The sequence below is a fragment of the Alosa alosa genome, chromosome 13 (genome assembly GCF_017589495.1).
Source record: "Alosa alosa isolate M-15738 ecotype Scorff River chromosome 13, AALO_Geno_1.1, whole genome shotgun sequence".
NCBI classification, from domain to species: domain Eukaryota; kingdom Metazoa; phylum Chordata; class Actinopteri; order Clupeiformes; family Clupeidae; genus Alosa; species Alosa alosa.
The window spans coordinates 27,697,683-27,716,671 of NC_063201.1; the positions used below are offsets into that span (position 1 = coordinate 27,697,683).

Sequence of the window (18,989 nt, forward strand, 5' to 3'; positions counted from 1 at the left end):
ATACCCAGCACTTCCTGGGTTCCATGGGTTATTAGTAAAGGCCAACGCACACCAGCGCTGGCCTGAGTGTGGTGCACTCCGCCTTCGACCTTCATGTTCTCAATACACCACCGCCATGTAGATTAGGATTCAGTTCTATTTTCAAGGCGCCGTTCCATAACATCCATTGTTCATCCAGTGTTTGCCAGTTAAAAATGTCGGCTCTGATGTGCGTGGCAAGTGACAGCGCACTCATGTCGGCGCCGGTGTGCAGAGGCCTTAATGTTGTCTCTTTTAGGTTTCTCTTTTTCTTAATGTAGAACTTTTTTTCTTTCTCTAGACTCAGCTGGTCATATCCTTGCTGCTCCTCTACTTAATCTCCGTGCAAGGAAAAGGTTTGTGTGTGTGTGTGTGTGTGTGTGTGTGTTTATAACATTCTGTATTAGATTAGAGTTGCATTACATTGTGTGTATTTTGATATTGATGTGCTCTGGTGTGTGTGTGTGTGTGTGTGTGTGTGTGTGTGTGTGTCGTTCTCAGCAGGAGGCTGCGGGGCGGCGAGTGCGAGTCGGAGCCTCTGGACCTGAGCACCATGAAGAGGCAGATAGTCTCGGGTCAGTACCGGAGCCTGGATGCGTTTGACAAGGACATGCTCAGAGTGTTCATCAGCGCCGAGGTAGGCTCACGTCACCGCCTCCAGCTGGACAATATTTACATTTACACTATATTCTATTATTTTATTATATTACATTATATTCTATTATTTTATTATATTACACTACATTCTATTATTTTATTTTATTATATTACATTATATTCTATTATTATATTATATTACATTATATTCTATTATTTTATTATATTACATTGTCTTCTATTATTATATTATATTACATTATATTATATTATATTATTATATTACATTATATTCTATTACTATATATCATTTTACAACATTGTGCATCTATGTAAAGTACAGAATGAAACTCAAGGATGGCAGAATGGAAAACGGTTTTTACCGTTTTGGTTGGTTTTTTGGTTACCTTGATTTTGTTTGATGCATGGCCATAAAGCTACCATGACCAGGAAACACGGTTGTTCCCTCCTTCATATGGAAATCTCAGACTTTGAAGTTGCCAAAAAGGGGCCAATTTGAACAAAAACAGACTGTGATGCAAACCATCCCTCTGAGGACCGCCCTGCTCAAGAAGTTGACGGAGCCTATTGTGAGCAGTCTTTGGCTGCAAGACAGCCAATCAGTGTAATGCTCAGTTAATTCATGTTGGTGCCAGATAACCATGAGGGGGTGCTAGATATCTACTACAATGATCCATTTTATTCCCCAGCCTTATTATAGGGTTGTAAATGGGCTTGTAAAATAGCATTTGAGCATGTTTTTTGACAGACCAAAGTTGCATATGTCCTATGTTAACATCAGAGAACAAGGTAAACCACTCTGTTCATTCATATGTTCTATGTTAACATCAGAGAACAAGGTAAACCACTCTGTTCATTCATTCATTCTGTGCCATGCCATTTTTAAATGCTGCAAATTGCAACATGAAACTCCAGATTAGGCAATGCAGGTTAAACTCCAGATTAGGCAATGCAGTTTAAACTTCAGTTCAGTATTGATTAAGACACTTTGGAATGTCAGAGTCTTTCATTCGAAACAGTTTTTATTCTCATAAAGAATGAGATCATGAGTTAATTTTTATCATTTGTTTTGCGACAGAAATACTATGGCAAGAAATCAGCGGTGGGTCGTGATGTGTGCCGATTGCGCCGGGCGTACCACAGCATTCGCCGCAACGCTGCCATCCAGCTCAGCGATGCGGAGACAGGTGCCGCCAGCAACACGACAACCGCCGGCACCCAAGACTGTGACCCCAACGTACGCAGCTGTCACCATAATGACCAGCGGGACAGTGAGGACGAGGCCATGGTTCAGTGTGAGCAGGGCACGGTGAGCTGCTGCAAGATACACATCCTTAACAGGCACATCAGAATTATAGCTTACAATCCGTTAAGGGTTGTAAAAAACACAATAGCAGGGAAAGGAGGGACAGGTCAGTCAAAGTAGGGGGTTCAGGCTAGGACACTACCTCAGAACTGACTGCCAAAAAACAGCTTCCTTCAAGTGAGCTCTACAACAAAACATTTTTTAAGACCACAGAAGAAGAAAAGAGTCTTGAGTCTGAGTGTGACACAGGCAGGAACTTGATTCTGTTCTGTCAGATGATCAGGTCTGTCTGGACTATTGCTGCAAAATGTGTTTCATTTCCTGCCCGGCAGGCAGCCGACTCTGGAGCAGGTCAGGCTGAGATGCGGGCTGGATGTGGGCCAGATCCGTCCCAGACTCGGCTGCCACCTGGCCGGTCAGTTAAAAGTGCTGAAGCCAACCTATGTGAACGCCACTAACACCAGCACCTTTTTCAGCAATAGCTCCAGTATGGCAGAAACCCAGGGGCAAGAGAGACCTGGGAGAGGGGTTACACACTCAGCACACTCTACATGTCAACAGGTTGGCAAGTATGTGTTGGCACTACGAGAGAGAGAGAGTGTGTGTGTGTGTGCGTGTGCGTTGGCACTAAGAGAGAGTGTGTGTGTGTGTGTGTGTGTGTGTGTGTGTGTGTGTGTGGGAATAGATGTGTGTTTGGGAATAGATGTGTGTGTGTGTGTGTGTGTGTGTGTGTGTGTGTGTGTTTGTGTGTGTGTTTGTCTGCATTTATCTGCATCTGCGGTATTTGTGTGTTTGTGTGGGTGTGTTTCTATGTGTTTGTTGGTGCTTGGGAATAAACGTGTGCGTCTATATGTCTGTGTTAGCAAGTATTTGTCTCTCTCTCTGTGTGTGTGTGTGTGTGTGTGTGTGTGTGTGTGTGTGTGTGCATTAACTGGGTAGAATTAATTTTTATTTGGCTGTAGGACAGGTAAGCTGCGTTTCGGTGCTGATATGGATGTGTGTGTGTGTGTGTGTGTGTGTGCTTGTCTGGACAGCAGAGGGGTGAGGTGTGCTTCCCATCCTCCCTGGTTCTCCACTCAGCTCTGGACCGCATGGAGGCCCAGAAGAAACGGCTGGACATGGTGGTGTGGAAGCTCCTGCAACACCAGCCCAGCACAGACAGTAAGACAGCACAAACATGACGCAATATGGATGTATCTGTGTGTGTGTGTGTGTGTGTGTGTGTGTGTGTGTGTGTGTGTGTGTGTGTCTGTAAGGGTTTCACAACAACTAATTGATTGATTTGTAATAGTTGTCGACTTATGGACTAGTCATTACGTATCAGTACAGAGCTGGTAAACGCTACATAGCGGTACAGAGCTGGTGCAGACATCACTGCCAGTGCTAGCTGGTGCAGACATCACTGGCAGTGCTAGCTGATGCCAGTGCTAGCTGGTGCAGACATTACAATCAGTGATAGCTGGTAGCAGTGGGTGTTTCATCTTTTCATGCTCATCCAAAGCAGATGTGTTCTTTACTTTACTATAGCTGTACACAACTTACATGTTGCCGAGGAATAGGGCTTATTTTCCGTCATTGACACAGTGCAGTGTGTAATTAGAAAAAGTAAAAAAAGGCTGTTAATAAATTACTCAAGTAACAAGTTACTTTTTTTACATTTTTATATTTTATCCTTTTTGCTTGTTTGCTGTTCTCCTCCTCTGTAGGCTAATCATTCATCATTATTTGACACACTTCTGTAGGCTATCTTGTCATAGCCAGAATAAGCATTAAAGTGGCTACAGATTGAAAAGCAGTCACTTCCAATCCGTTGCCAGTTGATTCTTCTACTTTGCATTGCTAGATGTCTGGTAATAATTTCACCATACAGACAATCAGGAGCTTAGAAAGAATCCCGCACACTGACCATTCCACAAGCAATTATTTATTTTGAACACAACGTTTCGGTCTTAGACCTTCATCAGGTAAATAACTATAAACCATAAACCATACAGACAATGTAACCTAAAAACAATGGCTATATTATGGGTAGACCTATATTTAGGCTACATATAGCTTAGGCATGTCCACTCGGACAGAGTGACAGAGTAGGCTATCTTTTTTTCTCAGCCGACTGTCTCTGTGATGTCCTGCACTGACAACATTGAGGATCCATAAACGAATGCTAGGATTTTCTAACTTGTGTCCTTGATTTCCAGTGCATTTGCTTTGTTTGTGAATGAAGTTGTAGGCCTACTTTCCTTGTCCAATGTGATTGTTGAACGATGCTGGTCAGAAATGAATATAGGTTAAAGTTTCTGTCATGTCATACCTGTCGTCTCGTTGCTACAGTACTTCTGGCAGCCTCGCCAGAAGATGCAGCCGCTGGCAGGACGTCATTGCCTTGCTGTTAGATATATATTAGGGTACAACATGGTCTGATTCTACATACGTCAGTCATTACTTTTATAATCGCGGGGCAACGTAATAATGCATTCTGAAGCCCTGTTTCTTTTCTCCCATGCGGTTGTGCACCGAGCGAGGGGTGCGCTTTTCTCCCTCAAGATACTTTCTCCTCCGATAATAAAATTGTACTCATAACGAAAGGCAATTGCAAATGTAGCGGAGTAAAGAGTAGATTACTGGTTAAAAAATGTACTTGAGTAAGAGTAGAGGTGCAGTTTTAAAAAAGGAATATGGAAAGTTGATGTTCCTCGAAAAAAATACTTTTTTACTCGTGTTCGTTACTTGTAACGCGTTACTACCCACCCTTGTGTGTGTGTTGTTGTTATCAATTCATTAATTAAAATAATATTAGTTGCAGAAGTAGTACAGTATCTCTACTTTTAAAGTAATCGTAGTAGTAATAGTTTGTAATAGTAGCAACAGCAGCAGGAGCTGTAATAGTAATAGCCATAGTATACCCAGTATAATTATTTTCCTCTAACACAGAGAGGCTCCCCACCGTGCCTCCTCCAAGCTGCCTCCAACCATCCACCCAGCCGCCCACCAGCTCCCCGTGTGGAGCAGACAACAAGAGCATGAGGGCGGAGGCCAAGAGAACAGAGGGCTGAGGAGGAGGACAGAACATGAGGGTGGAGGCCAAGAGAACAGAGAGCTGAGGAGGAGGAGGAAGAGGACAGAATGGTGGGGAAGGGGATGTGCACTGTGTTCTCCACAAACAACACAGCAGTCTCTCTGGCAGCTCAAAATGGACCAATGGACCAGGTAGAGTAAAATGACCAGGATCCCAATGCAAGACCCTAGAAAAGACAGAACATGCACAGGTCAAACATCTCGCCCCTGGGGAGGAGAATGTGCTATGTAAGTCCACCCTGGATGAATGGACATAGGTCAACAGCCGTGGAAGAAGTGCACTCGCTGGCGTCAGTGGATACCTGCAGCCACCTCTGGATGTGGTGCCTTTCCCTTTGCACTATCCTCTGCTTGGACAGACACTATGGCCACAGCCAATTTACGCGTTTATACCCTTAAGCACCTTTTACTGCAATTAAGCTAATACAAGATGTAACTAGTTTGCGTTTAAGCCAAACCAGATTTTAATGGGAATATTTGTACTTGTATTTGAATATCTGAATGTATTGTTTATGTATTTGGTCCCAACAAATTATGCAATTTTGGTCCATGACCTAAACAGATTGACATACCAGCTAAAAATAAGAGTAAAACAATATCTAACAGATTAAATGAGAATATGTTAGTGTTCATAACAGCTAAAAGAAAGGAAATATAACTTATTGACATGTATGCTTAAGAAATAGAGCTTTACTTTTACTGCAGTTTGCATACTTGTAGTAATAATTGTATGAAGCTACATTTTATAATTTAAAAGCACTTATTATCTACACTGTATCATATTTGGTTTCTTATTAGATCAAATATTTTTTGGCAGAAGGCAGCTGTATTGTGTAATGTCTAATTGCCTTGAATATTAAGATATTAGGAGTCGAATATGTATAAAATGTTTAACTGTACAGTACATACATAGGAGTAGGACACAAGGTCATAAAACATGTTCCTTGCTCTTGTTTTTTTCTCTTTGGTCCAATCCTACAGTCTGTTTCCAGCTAAGAACTTTTGCAGACAGTGTCAGCAGTACCGTCAAGCCTACATTTATGACAGCATTATGAAGATAGGTGCCAAATGTTAAAAAAGTTGAATGTTCAATAAAGATTATTTTGCCCTGTGTCTTATTTACCCTGTGTTCCTTATTGTTCCTCAAGGAAGCCTATACATACTGTATGGCACAAGTGTGGGTGCATGTATGCACAAACACACATGCTCACTCCTGCTGCTCTGCCAGCTCCAACTCTGGCACTGCCCCAGAGAACCAAGTTGAACCTGGGCAGACTGAGCATTTGCCATTTATACCCTAATCCTGTGGAACTGCATTTGCCATTGCTATATTAATCCTCTGGAACTGAGCATTTGCCATTGTTATACCCTAATACTCTAAACCTGCCATCCACAGATAACATACTGTAAATACTCCCACACCTAACACTTAAAACATAGCTCACTCACTTCCTGTCAATCTCTCTGCTGTCCTGTCACATAAAAGCGCAAAAACACAGCACATTCATCATTGGGTTATTTCTTCGGTGCAGCATTGTGTTTTCAGTCCGTCCATCTCTGTGCTGAATTAAGTTTACGCTGAAACTATTAACAATTTCCATGAAACTTGGTGGAAGGTGTAGAATGGTCCAAGGTTGAGACCATATCACTTTGAAGCAGATCCGACACATAGGCCAACTGTAGGGATTTAGTTTTGCTTTTGAGATCTTGTGCTATATGGCATTTACGCCTGGTTTGTCCTTAAGGTGTTCAAACCAAAGAAATGCATTTCATAACAGTCAGTGGCTTTGGAGTTCATGAATTAGCATAGGTGTTGGAACACCGAAGCATCTTCTATGTAAATTGTAAATTTACACAATTGTACATTTCTGCAGCATGCCTGGTCTTCAAAGAAGACACATGTAACTCCTCTTCTAGTTTCTCGCCATTGGCTCCCTGTAGTGGCCAGATTTAAATTTAAATCTCTCACCTTGGCCCATAGGACACTTGCTGGATCTGCTCCGTGCTATCTCAATTCTATGATCAAGCTGCACATCCCTAACTGTCTGTTGTGTCGACCAGCCATAAACGCTAGGTCAAATTCAAGACTTTTCCTCAGTGGTTCCTTGTTGGTGGAATGAGATGCCCAGTGCTCTCCGTTTTGGGTCTTTCAAGAAGGGCCTAAAGCATATCTGTTTAGCATGCACATAGTTAATTAAGCATTTCGGTTACACTTTACTTGAGAGTATCGACACAAGAGTGACATGACACTGTCATTGACGTGTCATAAACAAGTCAAATGTTTATGACATAACGCTTCTGTTATTAAGTGACATTTGGTTTTTGTCATAACAAGTTAGAGTTATGATTAGGGGTTGGAGGCTAGGGTTAGGGTTCATGTGTCATGACAGTGTCATGTCACTCTTATGTCGATACTTTCAAGTAAAGTGTTACCAGCGTTTCTTATGAGTTATTGTATATTGTATATTAGATTATAGTATATTATTGTATTTGTTTATTTTCATTAGGCTATTGATTGCATTGGCATTATTGTTTAGTATTGCTATTCACCTTAATGTTGTCTTACCAATGTTTTTTTTAAACTGTTCACTGTTAATTTAACTATTGTATTGTTTTATTTGTAAGTGCCTTTGGACAAAAGCATCTGCCAAATCCTATAACCATAACCAATCCAGACTTCAATCACATAACACTGGATTCCACACTCACAAATTTTTACCAGTATGTTGACTGCCCTACAAGGAAAAACAGGACAATAGACCTCATGTATGCAAACGTGAGGGATGCATACAATGCAAACCCCCTCCCCACTGGGAAAGTCAGACCACAACCTCATTCATCTCCAGCCAATGTACAAGCCCAAAGTACAGAGGCTACCAGTTCCCACACGCACCTTCAGGAAGTGGACACCCGAAGTGGATGAGGCTCTGAGAGACTGCTTCGAGTGTACTGACTGGAGTGTGTTACAGAATGGAGAGGACTTGGAGGAGGTCACACAGTGCACAACTGACTACCTGAACTTCTGCATGGACATTGTTGTTCCCACCAGAACTGTACGCTGCTTTCCCAACAACAAGCCAGCAATGTCAAGACCCTTCTCAACAGGAAAAAGATGCATGTTCAGAGAGGGGACATGGCAGAGCTGAGGCGTCTGGGGAACTCAAATTCAAGCTGAAGGAAGCTAAGGAGGATTACAGAAAGAAGGTGGAACAGAAGTTGCAAGAAAACAACTTGAAGGAGACATGGGACTGCATGAAGGTTATCACTGGCCTGAAGATGAAGAAGAACAGCAGCTCTGTGGAGGGGGACCTGGACAGGGCGAACCAGTTGAACCACTTCTACAACAGGTTTGACTGCCCTGCTCCAGCTCCAATGGCGGTGGTCTGTCCACCATCCCCCAACCCCCACCCTCACACCCCCCCCTCAATACCAGCGCAACACTCACCTCCATCATCACAGGCTATCGTACCCCCACCATCACTGGATTTTGCACCCATTCCCCACATGGCGATCATGAACAATGAGGTGACTCAACAGCCATCAGACACACAGATCCCAGATGCACCCCTCCCCCTACCCTCCCCCTACACCCCTCACCCTTACAAAAGAGTCCAACTTAATAAAGCAGCTGGGCCTGACAGACTGTGCCCAGACTGTGCCCAAGGCTACTCAAGGCCTGTGCTGCTGAACTGGGGGAGCCACTGAAGCACATCTTCAATTTGAGCCTACGCCTTGGACAAGTTCCAACACTGTGGAAGACATAATGTCTCACCCCTGTCCCTAAGAAGCCACACCTTAGTGAGCTTAATGACTACAGACCTGTCGCTCTTACATCACATGTGATGAAGACAATGGAGCGATTGGTCTTAGGCATGCTCAGACCCCAGGTACGCCATGCACTAGACCCGTTACAGTTTGCTTACCAGGAGAAAGTGGGCGTGGACGATGCCATCACTTATCTTCTACACAGGACACATTCCCACCTGGACAAGGGGAAAAGTGCTGTGAGAATCATGTTCTTTGATTTCTCAAGTGCTTTTAACACCATCCAGCCCCTCAGATTGGGAGACAAGCTCTTGCAGATGGGTGTGGACGCTCACCTGGTAACCTGGATTACAGATTACCTGACCGGGCGACCACAGTTCGTCAGACTGAAGAACTGTCTCTCTGACACTGGGATCTGCAGCACCGGAGCGCCACAGGGAACTGTGCTCTCTCCAGTCCTGTTCACCCTGTACACATCTGACTTCTGCTACAACACCGAGTCATGCCACATGCAGAAGTTTTCTGATGATACTGCAATTGTGGGGTGTATCAGGAACGGGCAGGAGGAGGAGTACAGGAGCCTGGTGGAGGACTTTGTGCAATGGTGCAAACTCAATCATCTTCAACTTAACACTTCAAAGACCAAGGAGATGGTGGTGGATTTCCGCAGGTCTAAGCCCACTCTGCTACCAGTCCACATTGATGGGGTCAATGTGGAGGTGGTTAGCACCTACAAGTATCTGGGTCTCCACCTGGACAATAAACTGGACTGTTCAGCCAACACTGACGACTCTACAAGAAAAGGGCAGAGCAGGCTGTACTTCCTGAGGAGGCTGCGGTCCTTCAGTGTGTGCAGTAAGCTCCTCAGGATGTTCTACCAGTCTGTTGTTGCCAGCGCCCCTCTTCTATGCAGTAGTATGCTGGGGAGGAAGCACAAGGAAGAAGGATGTGGGGCGAATTGACAGGCTGGTAAGGAAAGCTGGCTCTGTAGTTGGAGCTGAACTGGAGTGCATCACTTCACTATCTGACAAAAGGACCCTGAACAAACTGATCAACATCTTGGACAATGAGTGTCACCCACTCCACAGCACTATTGTTAAGCAGAAGAGCCTGATCAGCTGGAGACTTCGGCCACTGCCTTGCACAACTGGACAGACTGAGAAAGTCATTTGTCCCCAGGGCCATTGAACTGTTCAATGCCTCACTTAAGGGAGGAGGGAGAGATAGACTTCTCTGCATAGTCTGTCTGCCTCTTCACCCCCCTCCATGTTTGGTACTGTCTGTCCACTAGCCACTTGTACCACTGTCTTTATGCCTCACTGTTTATGCGTGCTATATTAGCACATCAGCACATATGCATAACCCCCTCCATGCCACAGCCGAACTGTGGCCACACTTATACATTTTCTTAAATAGTTAAATATATAGATATATAGACTTTACTTTACTTTATTACTGCATTGTTGCACTGTTGACTTACTCATTTGCACTATCACCATGACCACTATCACCATTGCACTACCACCATGACACTCATTCACACAGAGCACCTTAGAGCACCTTACCATACCTTACTATGCACAGAGAATCACAGGCTCAGTCCCTGCCTCAGTCATTGCAAGCACCTCTGATTTATTAATCACCACTATGTGGATACTGTTTTTAGAATTGATTTAGATTAAGTGTTAGTATAATTTGTATTTTGTAATTTGTATTTTAGTATATTTTTATATATTGTATTAAGTGTTAGTATAATTTGTATTTTAGTATATTTAGCATATTCTTTATCTTCTACTGTCTTTACTGCTTAGTTGTGTTTTTATATTATATACTTTAATTACTCTTTCTGCTGTTAAAGAATGTGTTTGTGTTGTATGTATGCTGCTGCTAAGACTGCTAAGATTTCCCCTGGGGATCAATAAAGTATCTATCTATCTATCTATCTATCTACCATAAATTGTTGCTGCATATCTGAATAGAATCGTAGCATATGTTAATTATTTTTGTATGCTATTCTGATTGTGTAGAATTTTATGATATGTAGGCCTACAGATGTGTAAGTATATATTTTGATGTACTGTAGCCCTACATTTTCTGTGTATCTGTGGTTTTACAGAAAGAAAGATCCAGTGAATTGAAGTACAAAAAGCTAAAATCTGAATAGGCCTGTTTGCTGTCTTGTTGAACAGTTGGAATTTTCTTTATGTGGCTTTTATTTTGATACAATTAAATAATTAAGAAGACTTCCTGTTATATGACCTACCCTCACGTTGCAACTTGTAAAGCAACGTAAGTATTGATCGAAAACGGGCAGTCTCACTACAGCATGCAAGCGAAAAACCTTACAAACGCTGATAAAGGCTTGATATAGCCTAGGTTACCATAGCTGGAAGCATGACCTCTCTGCATAGCCTAGCCTACTGATGTTTCAGCCTTTGATTTTGTTGACTGCAATTCTACAATAGCCTACTAACCCAAGCTCTTCGGCGACATAAATAGATCTAGTTGGCATGTCATGCAGTCACAGGACCATGTGCAGAGCAGACAGTGCTTCGTCGGAATCGGTGTGCAAACATATGTAGGCCTAGCTAATACATGGGATATAAACTCATCTTTTGGAAATCTTAATGCCTTAATTAAAAAAATGAGGAAATATCCAACCTTTAAGGACACCAATTTTCTTTGTGAATGAATAATGCATCATAAAAATAAATGTTCTTCCTTTAAATACAGGGGTCATAAGTATTGGCACCCTTTGTTAAATTCCCATAGAGGCAGGCAGATGTTTATTTTTAAAGGCCAGTTATTTCATGGATCCAGGATACTATGCATTCTGATAAAGTTCCATTGGCCTTTGGATTTAAAATAGCTCCACATCATCACATACCCTTCACCATACCTAGAGATTGGCATGTTTTTTATTTTGATTTGCATTGAGCTCAATGAGCATAAAAATAAAACCATTCACAAAGAAAATCGGTGTCCTAAAGGTTGGATATTTCCTCATTTTTTTACTTAATGCATTAAGATAAATTTCCAAAAGATGATTTTATATTCCTCTTTTTAGTCAACTTTAGCAGATGTGCCAATAATTCTGGAGGGTACTGTATAAGCTATTATGCTGCAAAAAGGTAACCTAATTTGACCTTAAAGGTCACTTTGCAAAAGATATTTTGTTCTCTGGCGGGACCTAAACTATTTTATTCAACTTTTTTATGGCCAACGCTGATTTCTGTATGAAAAGAGCTTTAATTTGATACCATACATGATGGGTTTATGTTAATGTCTATTTAGATTATTTTCTATGATCAAAAAAGTGGTGTGGCAGGTGATGCCATTTTAAAGAAAATGCTCAAGGGTGCCGGAGCGGCACCCGTCAGATTCTGAAAGGACACCCCCAATTTATGCAAAAAAAATTGCATTCGTACCTTATGTCACACTTATGCCCACTTTCCACAATGTTCTACCTGACTATATGGGAAAATAACATGGGGATTTTGAATTATAGCACCTATTAAACTCTCGCGGGGGCATCTCAGGAGGAAGGATTGCAAAGAGAGATGTCTCTTCATTGTTAGATCAAGTCGTTTTGGCACTCCCACTTCAGTACCCTCTCTCAGTGTGTTTTGTTTTACTAAATTGTGCGGTCATTTTACTAAATTGTGTGCTCATTTTATTAAATTTAAGTAAGGATTTCTGTTAAGGGAAGTGTGCGCATACTCTGAAAGTTTACTGATTCAGCAGTATTTAACTCTTTTACTAGAATAAAGGTATGCATTGTATTCAATGGATGGTTGTTTAATGATTTTTCTCCAAAGTCATAACCAAAGTCAATTTTCAGCAGACTTCATTGCCTTCATTGCCTTTCTACTCTCTTTAACCAAGATGGCTTCAGCTCTGTTGGAGCACCTATTGTGCCCCGTGTGCTTGTCTGAGTTCAGCGATCCCGTTAGCCTGCGTTGTCAGCACACCTTCTGCAGGGAGTGCATCAAAGCTCACCTGGCAGCCAGTGGTGGCTCTGGCCAGTGCCCTGAGTGCAGGCAGCCCTTCACACGGAAACACATCAAAGCCAACCGCACGCTAAGCAACTGCAGACCTGTAGAGGAGAAGGCACAACGCTGCAAGGTCAGCTGCAAACACACATACATACACTCAGTAGATAGACAGACAGACAGACACACACACACACACATATGTAAGGGATGATGTATAGAACGGCGGTCATTATTGGGAAAATAAGTCCCGACAGGGCGAACCGGACCCCGACGCGCAGCGGAGGGGTCTTGTTCCGCCCTGAAGGGTTGTGCCTTCTCCTTTAAAGAGAGCAGTTTATAGAAAATAATCTAAATTAGCAGACCACCGAACGTTGGGAAGGTCCATTCAAGTGAATGGAGCATTCTGCAGCATTATGAAGAGCCGTGTAATAAACATACACATACACTCAGTAGATAGACAGACTAGTAGATAGACAGACAGACAGATACACATACACACATGCACTGACTCAGTAGATAGACAGACTGACAGACACACACACACACACACACACACACACACACACACACACACACACACACACATACACTCAGTAGATAGAGAGACAGGCAGACAAACACACATATATACATACACACACACACACACACACACATACACAATTGCTTGAAAAAGAATTTAGAGTAAACAGTGTTGCAGTGTTAAACTTACACCTGTTCTGTTTTCTAGGCTATGTTGCGTGGAGCGGTGTCCTTCCTGTCTGAAGAGATCGTTAACCTGGACTACATGATCAGATTGCAGACGGCTGAGATACAAAAAACTAAGGTTTTTAGAAATGGCACTATAGTGCTTGAAAGTACTGCATGGGTCATTCCGTGTCAAATCAGATAAGGTTGTTGCTGCACTGTCTCAGATTTTGTTCAAACCTTGTCTATGTCAAGAATGGGTTCCAAAATCAAGGCCTGTAAAATATTTCTGTTCAGATCCTATGTCTTCATATTATTTTCAGCCCCAGAAATTCCCTCATTTTACAGGCTGTAAATCACATTGTCTGGTAAGCAATGTTTGGGCAGTAATAAAATGAAAAGTATTATTCATAAGCGGCTCAAACTTTGTAGGGTGGAAGAAAAACACGTTCCCAGTATGACTGAACCATTAAAAGTTTGTACGGCATTCTCATTGACTTTCTACAAGGCCCTAGATTTGGAAGGGTAGTATAAACTTGTTTTTGTACGCATTTGTTATCAATCATTATTTTCTCTATATACTATATTTCATTAATGTTGTACCAATAGTTGAGCTCTTGAAGATTTTAAGGATTAAACAAGGGGAGGTTGTGTTTTTCGGTCATTTTCATACAGTAGTATTAAATTGGTATGTGGGGTAGCTAGTTTGTTTGTAAACGTTTATTTTCCAGTTTTGTCCTAAGACTCATTGTTAAAATCTCGGTTCTGAATACAAATTATATTAGTATCAAGCCCTTGAGTGCGTCTCTGTTCTTTCTACTGTGACACTCAACTTTTAGAGCACCAGGCAAAACATCATAAACTTAAGGTGCAGACACCGATTCGCCATTGTTACACTACTATTTTTGCCATGACGAGATTAAACTCGACATGTCAACTTTAAAGTCAGGTAGCTTTGCCGACGAACTACATATGAATAAAATAGCTGGTTACACTTTACTTGACAGTATCGACATAAGAGTGACATGACACTGTCATGAATGTGTCATAAACAAGTCATAAACATTTATGACATGTTATTAAGTGACATTCGGTTTTTTTATAACAAGTTAAGGTTAGGGTTAGGATTATGATTAGAGGTTAGGATTAGGTTTAGGGTTCATGTGTCATGACAGTGTCATGTGTTCATGACATTGTCATGTCACTCTTATGTCGATACTATCAAGTAAAGTGTTACCAAATAGTCTACCTCATGTGATTCTCGAAAAGCAGCACGGCCATCATTATGTTAAACGAGCACAACAAATCAGTGCAGGAAACATGGGCTTGTACGTCATCTTTTTTCAGATGGTTCCACAACACACTACTGACAAACCGTCCATATTAGTCCGATACGGCTGCAGAGCAAAATGAGTTCGGGGTCTCCAGCGGATCCAAATTGCTCCACTTCGGAGACATTGTTACGATGGTCGAATGTGGATGGGAGGGTGAATCGTAACAAAAATGTGTCGTATACATTTGTATCCGACATAATGTAGACGTAGCCTAAAGCTGTTCCTGCTCTACCCCAGGAGACGTCCAGAGAGTGGTCAGTGAGGATATCGGCTGAGTTTGAGCAACTGCACCAGCTCCTGAGAGAGAAGGAGCAGGAGGTGAAGACACACTTGCAGCAGGAAGAGAAGAGGGTGTTGAAGCCCATGCAGAAGAACCTGTCCAAGATGACACAAATCTCCACCAAGGACAGAAACACTGAGGGGACGCTCAGGTCAGCTCTGAATATCGGTCAGCCCGACACCTTCCTTCAGGTGAGATTGCATGATGATGAACTTGGCTTTTCATCAGATCCTGAATGTACTTTAAAGAGAGCAGTTTATAGATAACTGATTCATTCATAAATATGAGGTGTGTATGCATACATCTCTCTCTCTCTTTCTGTGTGTGTGTGTACGTGTGCAGTGGTGGACCACAGTAGGACGCAACATGGTTGAGAAGATGCTGGATCATGATGGGGCAGTTGCTGAAGAAACTGGCAGCACAACTCATCTTAGGTATACTCATACAAGTGCATAGGCACAGTCTTTTAGCTTTGCTCCTAAAAGCTATAGAAGAATACAGCTGAGCCAATGGCCTTTATTCTGTCCGCTTGTCTCTCTCAGGTTCTCAGCCGAACTGGCAGGATTAAATGTGTCTTGTGACTTCATCTCTCTGGGGCCATATGAGACACATCTCTCCTTCCTTGTGTGGAGAGACATACTTAGAAACATTCAACCAGGTGAGGGGGTGGCACAGAGGAACCACCTGAATGATACATGCCATTTCATGTGATGGGTATAATACATACACTAGCATTCAAAGGTTTGGGGTCCCTTAGAAATTTCTATTACACTCCATTATAGACAGAATATCAGCTGAGATCAGTTGCATTGTTTTTTTAATCAGGGCAGCAGTTTTCAGATTACATTATGTGCTTACTTTTTTTATTTAACCTTTATTTTACCAGGAGTAATCCCATTGAGATTCAGAATCTCTTTTTCAAGGGAGTCCTGGCCAAGACAGCAGCATATTAGTTCCATATTAAAATATACAGTGAAAAACAGACAACATAAAACAGAAAAAGACAGTATGCAATTTAACATAATCTCAACATGATCACCATTTGCGCTCAGTGACAGCACATTTCATGTTCATTTACAGAACTTACAGAATTGCAAAAGGGTTCTCCAATGTTTTCTCAGTTAGCCTTTTAAAATTATATCAGATTAGTAAACAGAATGTGCCTTTGGAACATTGGATGAATGATTGCTGATAATGGGCACCTGTATACAGTACATACTGTATCTAGATATTGTATTAAAGATCAGCCATTTCTTTCTACAACAGTCATTTACAACATTAATGATGAAAACAACTTCATGGTCACTTCCTCCAACAGTACCCCCTGATGAAGTTATCTCTCTGTGGGATAAGGCCTATGCTGTGGTGACCAATAGTGGTCATTCCATCAAGAGGACGGGCAAGAGGGGTCTGTTTGGCCGGTACCAGGACTACAGGCCCCTGGCCAAGGGCCGGTCTGTCCACCAACAGGGCCGGCACTACTTTGAGGTGGAGATGGGCAGGAAGCTGGACTGGGGCGTGGGGGTGTGTACAGAGTTTCCACCTGGCAAGCTGCAGGAGATGGTAATGTTGTACCGAAAACATGACAGCGGCTACAGTGTGACAGTTCAGGGTCAGGAGTTCACCCTGAACCTGCTGCATCAGCCGTGGCGGATAGGCTTGTATCTGGACTGTGATGAAGGCCGGGTGGCGTTCTATGATGCCGACAGCCTGGTGCAGGTGTACACTGCAGCGTGTGATAAAGGTGTGCCCCTCTCTCTGTGCCTCTCTCCTGGAGCACGTCTGGATGGGGCAGACTGCCATGCCCTCACTGTGTGCTGCTATCTTTCTCCCCCACAGTCCCCCACTGATCTGGAAGTTTACCTGAATTTGGTGCAAATCATTGCGTCTTCTTTAGAGAGATTTCTTCGGATGATCTTTGGATGACTGGGAGAGCAAGTCATGTAATCGGAAATCAGTGGAAGCTGTGCCTCTGTGGTTGTAATTTAGCAGGGCAGATCAGAACGTTGGAAATGCAAACACACACACACACACACACACACACACACACACACACACACATTTTAACATGTACATGTTTGCCGTTAAAACAATAATTCAAAGTTCCAATCAACTGTGTTGCGTTTTGTGTCCACTCTGGTATCTACGGGGCTCCCGTAACACAGTTGACATCGCTACTCCTGTGTATGTGTAATGTGTGTGCATGTGCTTGTAACTTAGGGCTGTGAGGCTCTCACAGCGCAAAAAGAGGAAGCACCTTTCAGTGTATGTGTCTGATGCAAGGGCCCCTTTTCGACAGGTTTGTCTTGACTGAGAGGCTCTCTCTATCTGAATCAAAACCCCTAATCTGGGGTTTGGGGCTAACAAGGGTGGACTGCCTCAGAGTCTCTCTCTATCTCTGAGTCCCTGTTCCCTGTTGATTTGTCATTCTGATTAGAAAGAGGTCAAAAGTTCCTTGCTACAGACATTTGTTTGCCCATCCAGGGCTAAGAGCAAGTTAACTATTCCGTCATAGGGAAAAAATTTAGCCAAATTTAAAGTTTTTCTTCTTGATTTAAGCAATTATATGACTAAAAAATATTTTATTTGCAAATTATGAGTCTTTCTACAACTGGAAATATAGCAAACTTGTCTGGACAAAGATCATATTTATCTTACCCCCACACACAGTGAGGAGAATGGTATGAAAGGCAAAAAATTCCATAAGGGTCACCGTTGGATAGTTACAGAAAAAAATAGCATCTTGGGGTCACCAAGTCTCAAGATTATAGACCGGGAAGGCCTCTAAAGAGGCCAGGGAAAAGCCTTTCTTGTCACTTAAGTACATATGTCATGTGTCTAGAGTTGCTAAATGCTACTGGAATTTTTCCTGGAATCATGTTCTGTGGTCAACAATGACTCAAAGTAGGTTTGGTGTACGTAGAAGAACGACTATATTGAAAAGATCTGCATACTGATGGTGTATGACGGTCTGTGACATTGTGACCCTGTTATTCCAAAGCCCCTAGGAACCTCTTTAGAGTGCATGGGATCAGGAACTTCACATTTTTCTTATTTGAATTTAAATCACAATCTGTCTCTGCCAAGACACTAAAATTGGGTCATGATTGGATCGTCCTGCTGGTCAATGAACCAAAACATGTTCAGATTAACAGAAAAATGTTTTATTGAACACAAAATCTAACTTTTGCCATGGCCATCTCAGTCTCCAGATCTGAACTCCATCAGAAACTACTGGGATGATTTGTTGTCCTCAACTTTACCAGGGGTACCAAATGAATATGGAGGGCGATGTAAATGTGTCAAAAAACATACAAAGGGAACACAAAATCTCCCCTTTTTACAGTGCATCCATATAAAAAATACATTTAACACTGTCTCTGAATTAGGAATGGTTGGTTTATTTTACACTGCTGTAAACATTAAATTTTTCTGTTTATTCAAAATATCAACTGTTTCAATAGCTATCTGCTTTTGTCACATAATTAGTGGTTTCATATTTTATATATTTTTATTATATTTTTTGTGTTTTAGGTTTTAGAACTTGAGGTTTCATTTCTGATATGCTGTGTGTAAGCATGTATAAATAAGGGGGTCCATGAATTTGGTTGAATGCAAAGAAAATGTAAGCATTGTAGAAATGTATTCATTGACTGCATGTGTGTAAACAACATGTATGGTTAATGGTATGGCCACAGAGGACAGATATTCTGCTAATTGTATTTAGAGTTTTTTGAAAATGTGAATACAGTTTGGATAAATGAATGTTAACAATTGTAAAAAGCTGTTATGATATATTTTGTGAGAGCCTGTGCCATAAATGTTAATTAAATGGCTTTTGCTATGAAGTCTTGCTATTAACTGGGTGCGCAAGGTGATTTGCTATTAGACAATGTGCGTGCCTTACAGGA

The 18,989-nt window shown here is 42.0% G+C and overlaps 2 protein-coding genes across 4 annotated transcripts; both read left to right on the forward strand.

Moving 5' to 3' along the window:
• Nucleotides 1–298: 298 nt before the first annotated feature.
• LOC125306641 (histone-lysine N-methyltransferase ASH1L-like) lies at nucleotides 299–6,130 on the forward strand. 3 transcript variants are annotated; one of them, XM_048262127.1, is made up of 5 exons: nucleotides 299–374; nucleotides 520–655; nucleotides 1,715–1,945; nucleotides 2,977–3,103; nucleotides 4,874–6,130. In XM_048262127.1, exons 2-5 carry the CDS (start codon nucleotides 572–574, stop codon nucleotides 4,993–4,995), a joined length of 564 nt encoding a protein of 187 aa, XP_048118084.1. In that variant the 5' UTR covers nucleotides 299–374; nucleotides 520–571; the 3' UTR covers nucleotides 4,996–6,130. The 3 variants fall into 3 exon arrangements, with proteins under 3 accessions (XP_048118084.1, XP_048118086.1, XP_048118085.1); XM_048262129.1 differs by having other exon boundaries at nucleotides 2,980–3,103; XM_048262128.1 differs by having other exon boundaries at nucleotides 301–374; nucleotides 523–655.
• A 5,712-nt stretch (nucleotides 6,131–11,842) lies between these two features.
• Nucleotides 11,843–18,939, forward strand: LOC125306368 (zinc-binding protein A33-like). The gene is made up of 6 exons (XM_048261692.1): nucleotides 11,843–12,907; nucleotides 13,508–13,603; nucleotides 15,036–15,269; nucleotides 15,421–15,512; nucleotides 15,621–15,736; nucleotides 16,397–18,939. The coding sequence occupies exons 1-6, from the start codon at nucleotides 12,569–12,571 to the stop codon at nucleotides 17,002–17,004; spliced, it is 1,485 nt and encodes a 494-aa protein (XP_048117649.1). The 5' UTR covers nucleotides 11,843–12,568; the 3' UTR covers nucleotides 17,005–18,939.
• Nucleotides 18,940–18,989: the final 50 nt, after the last annotated feature.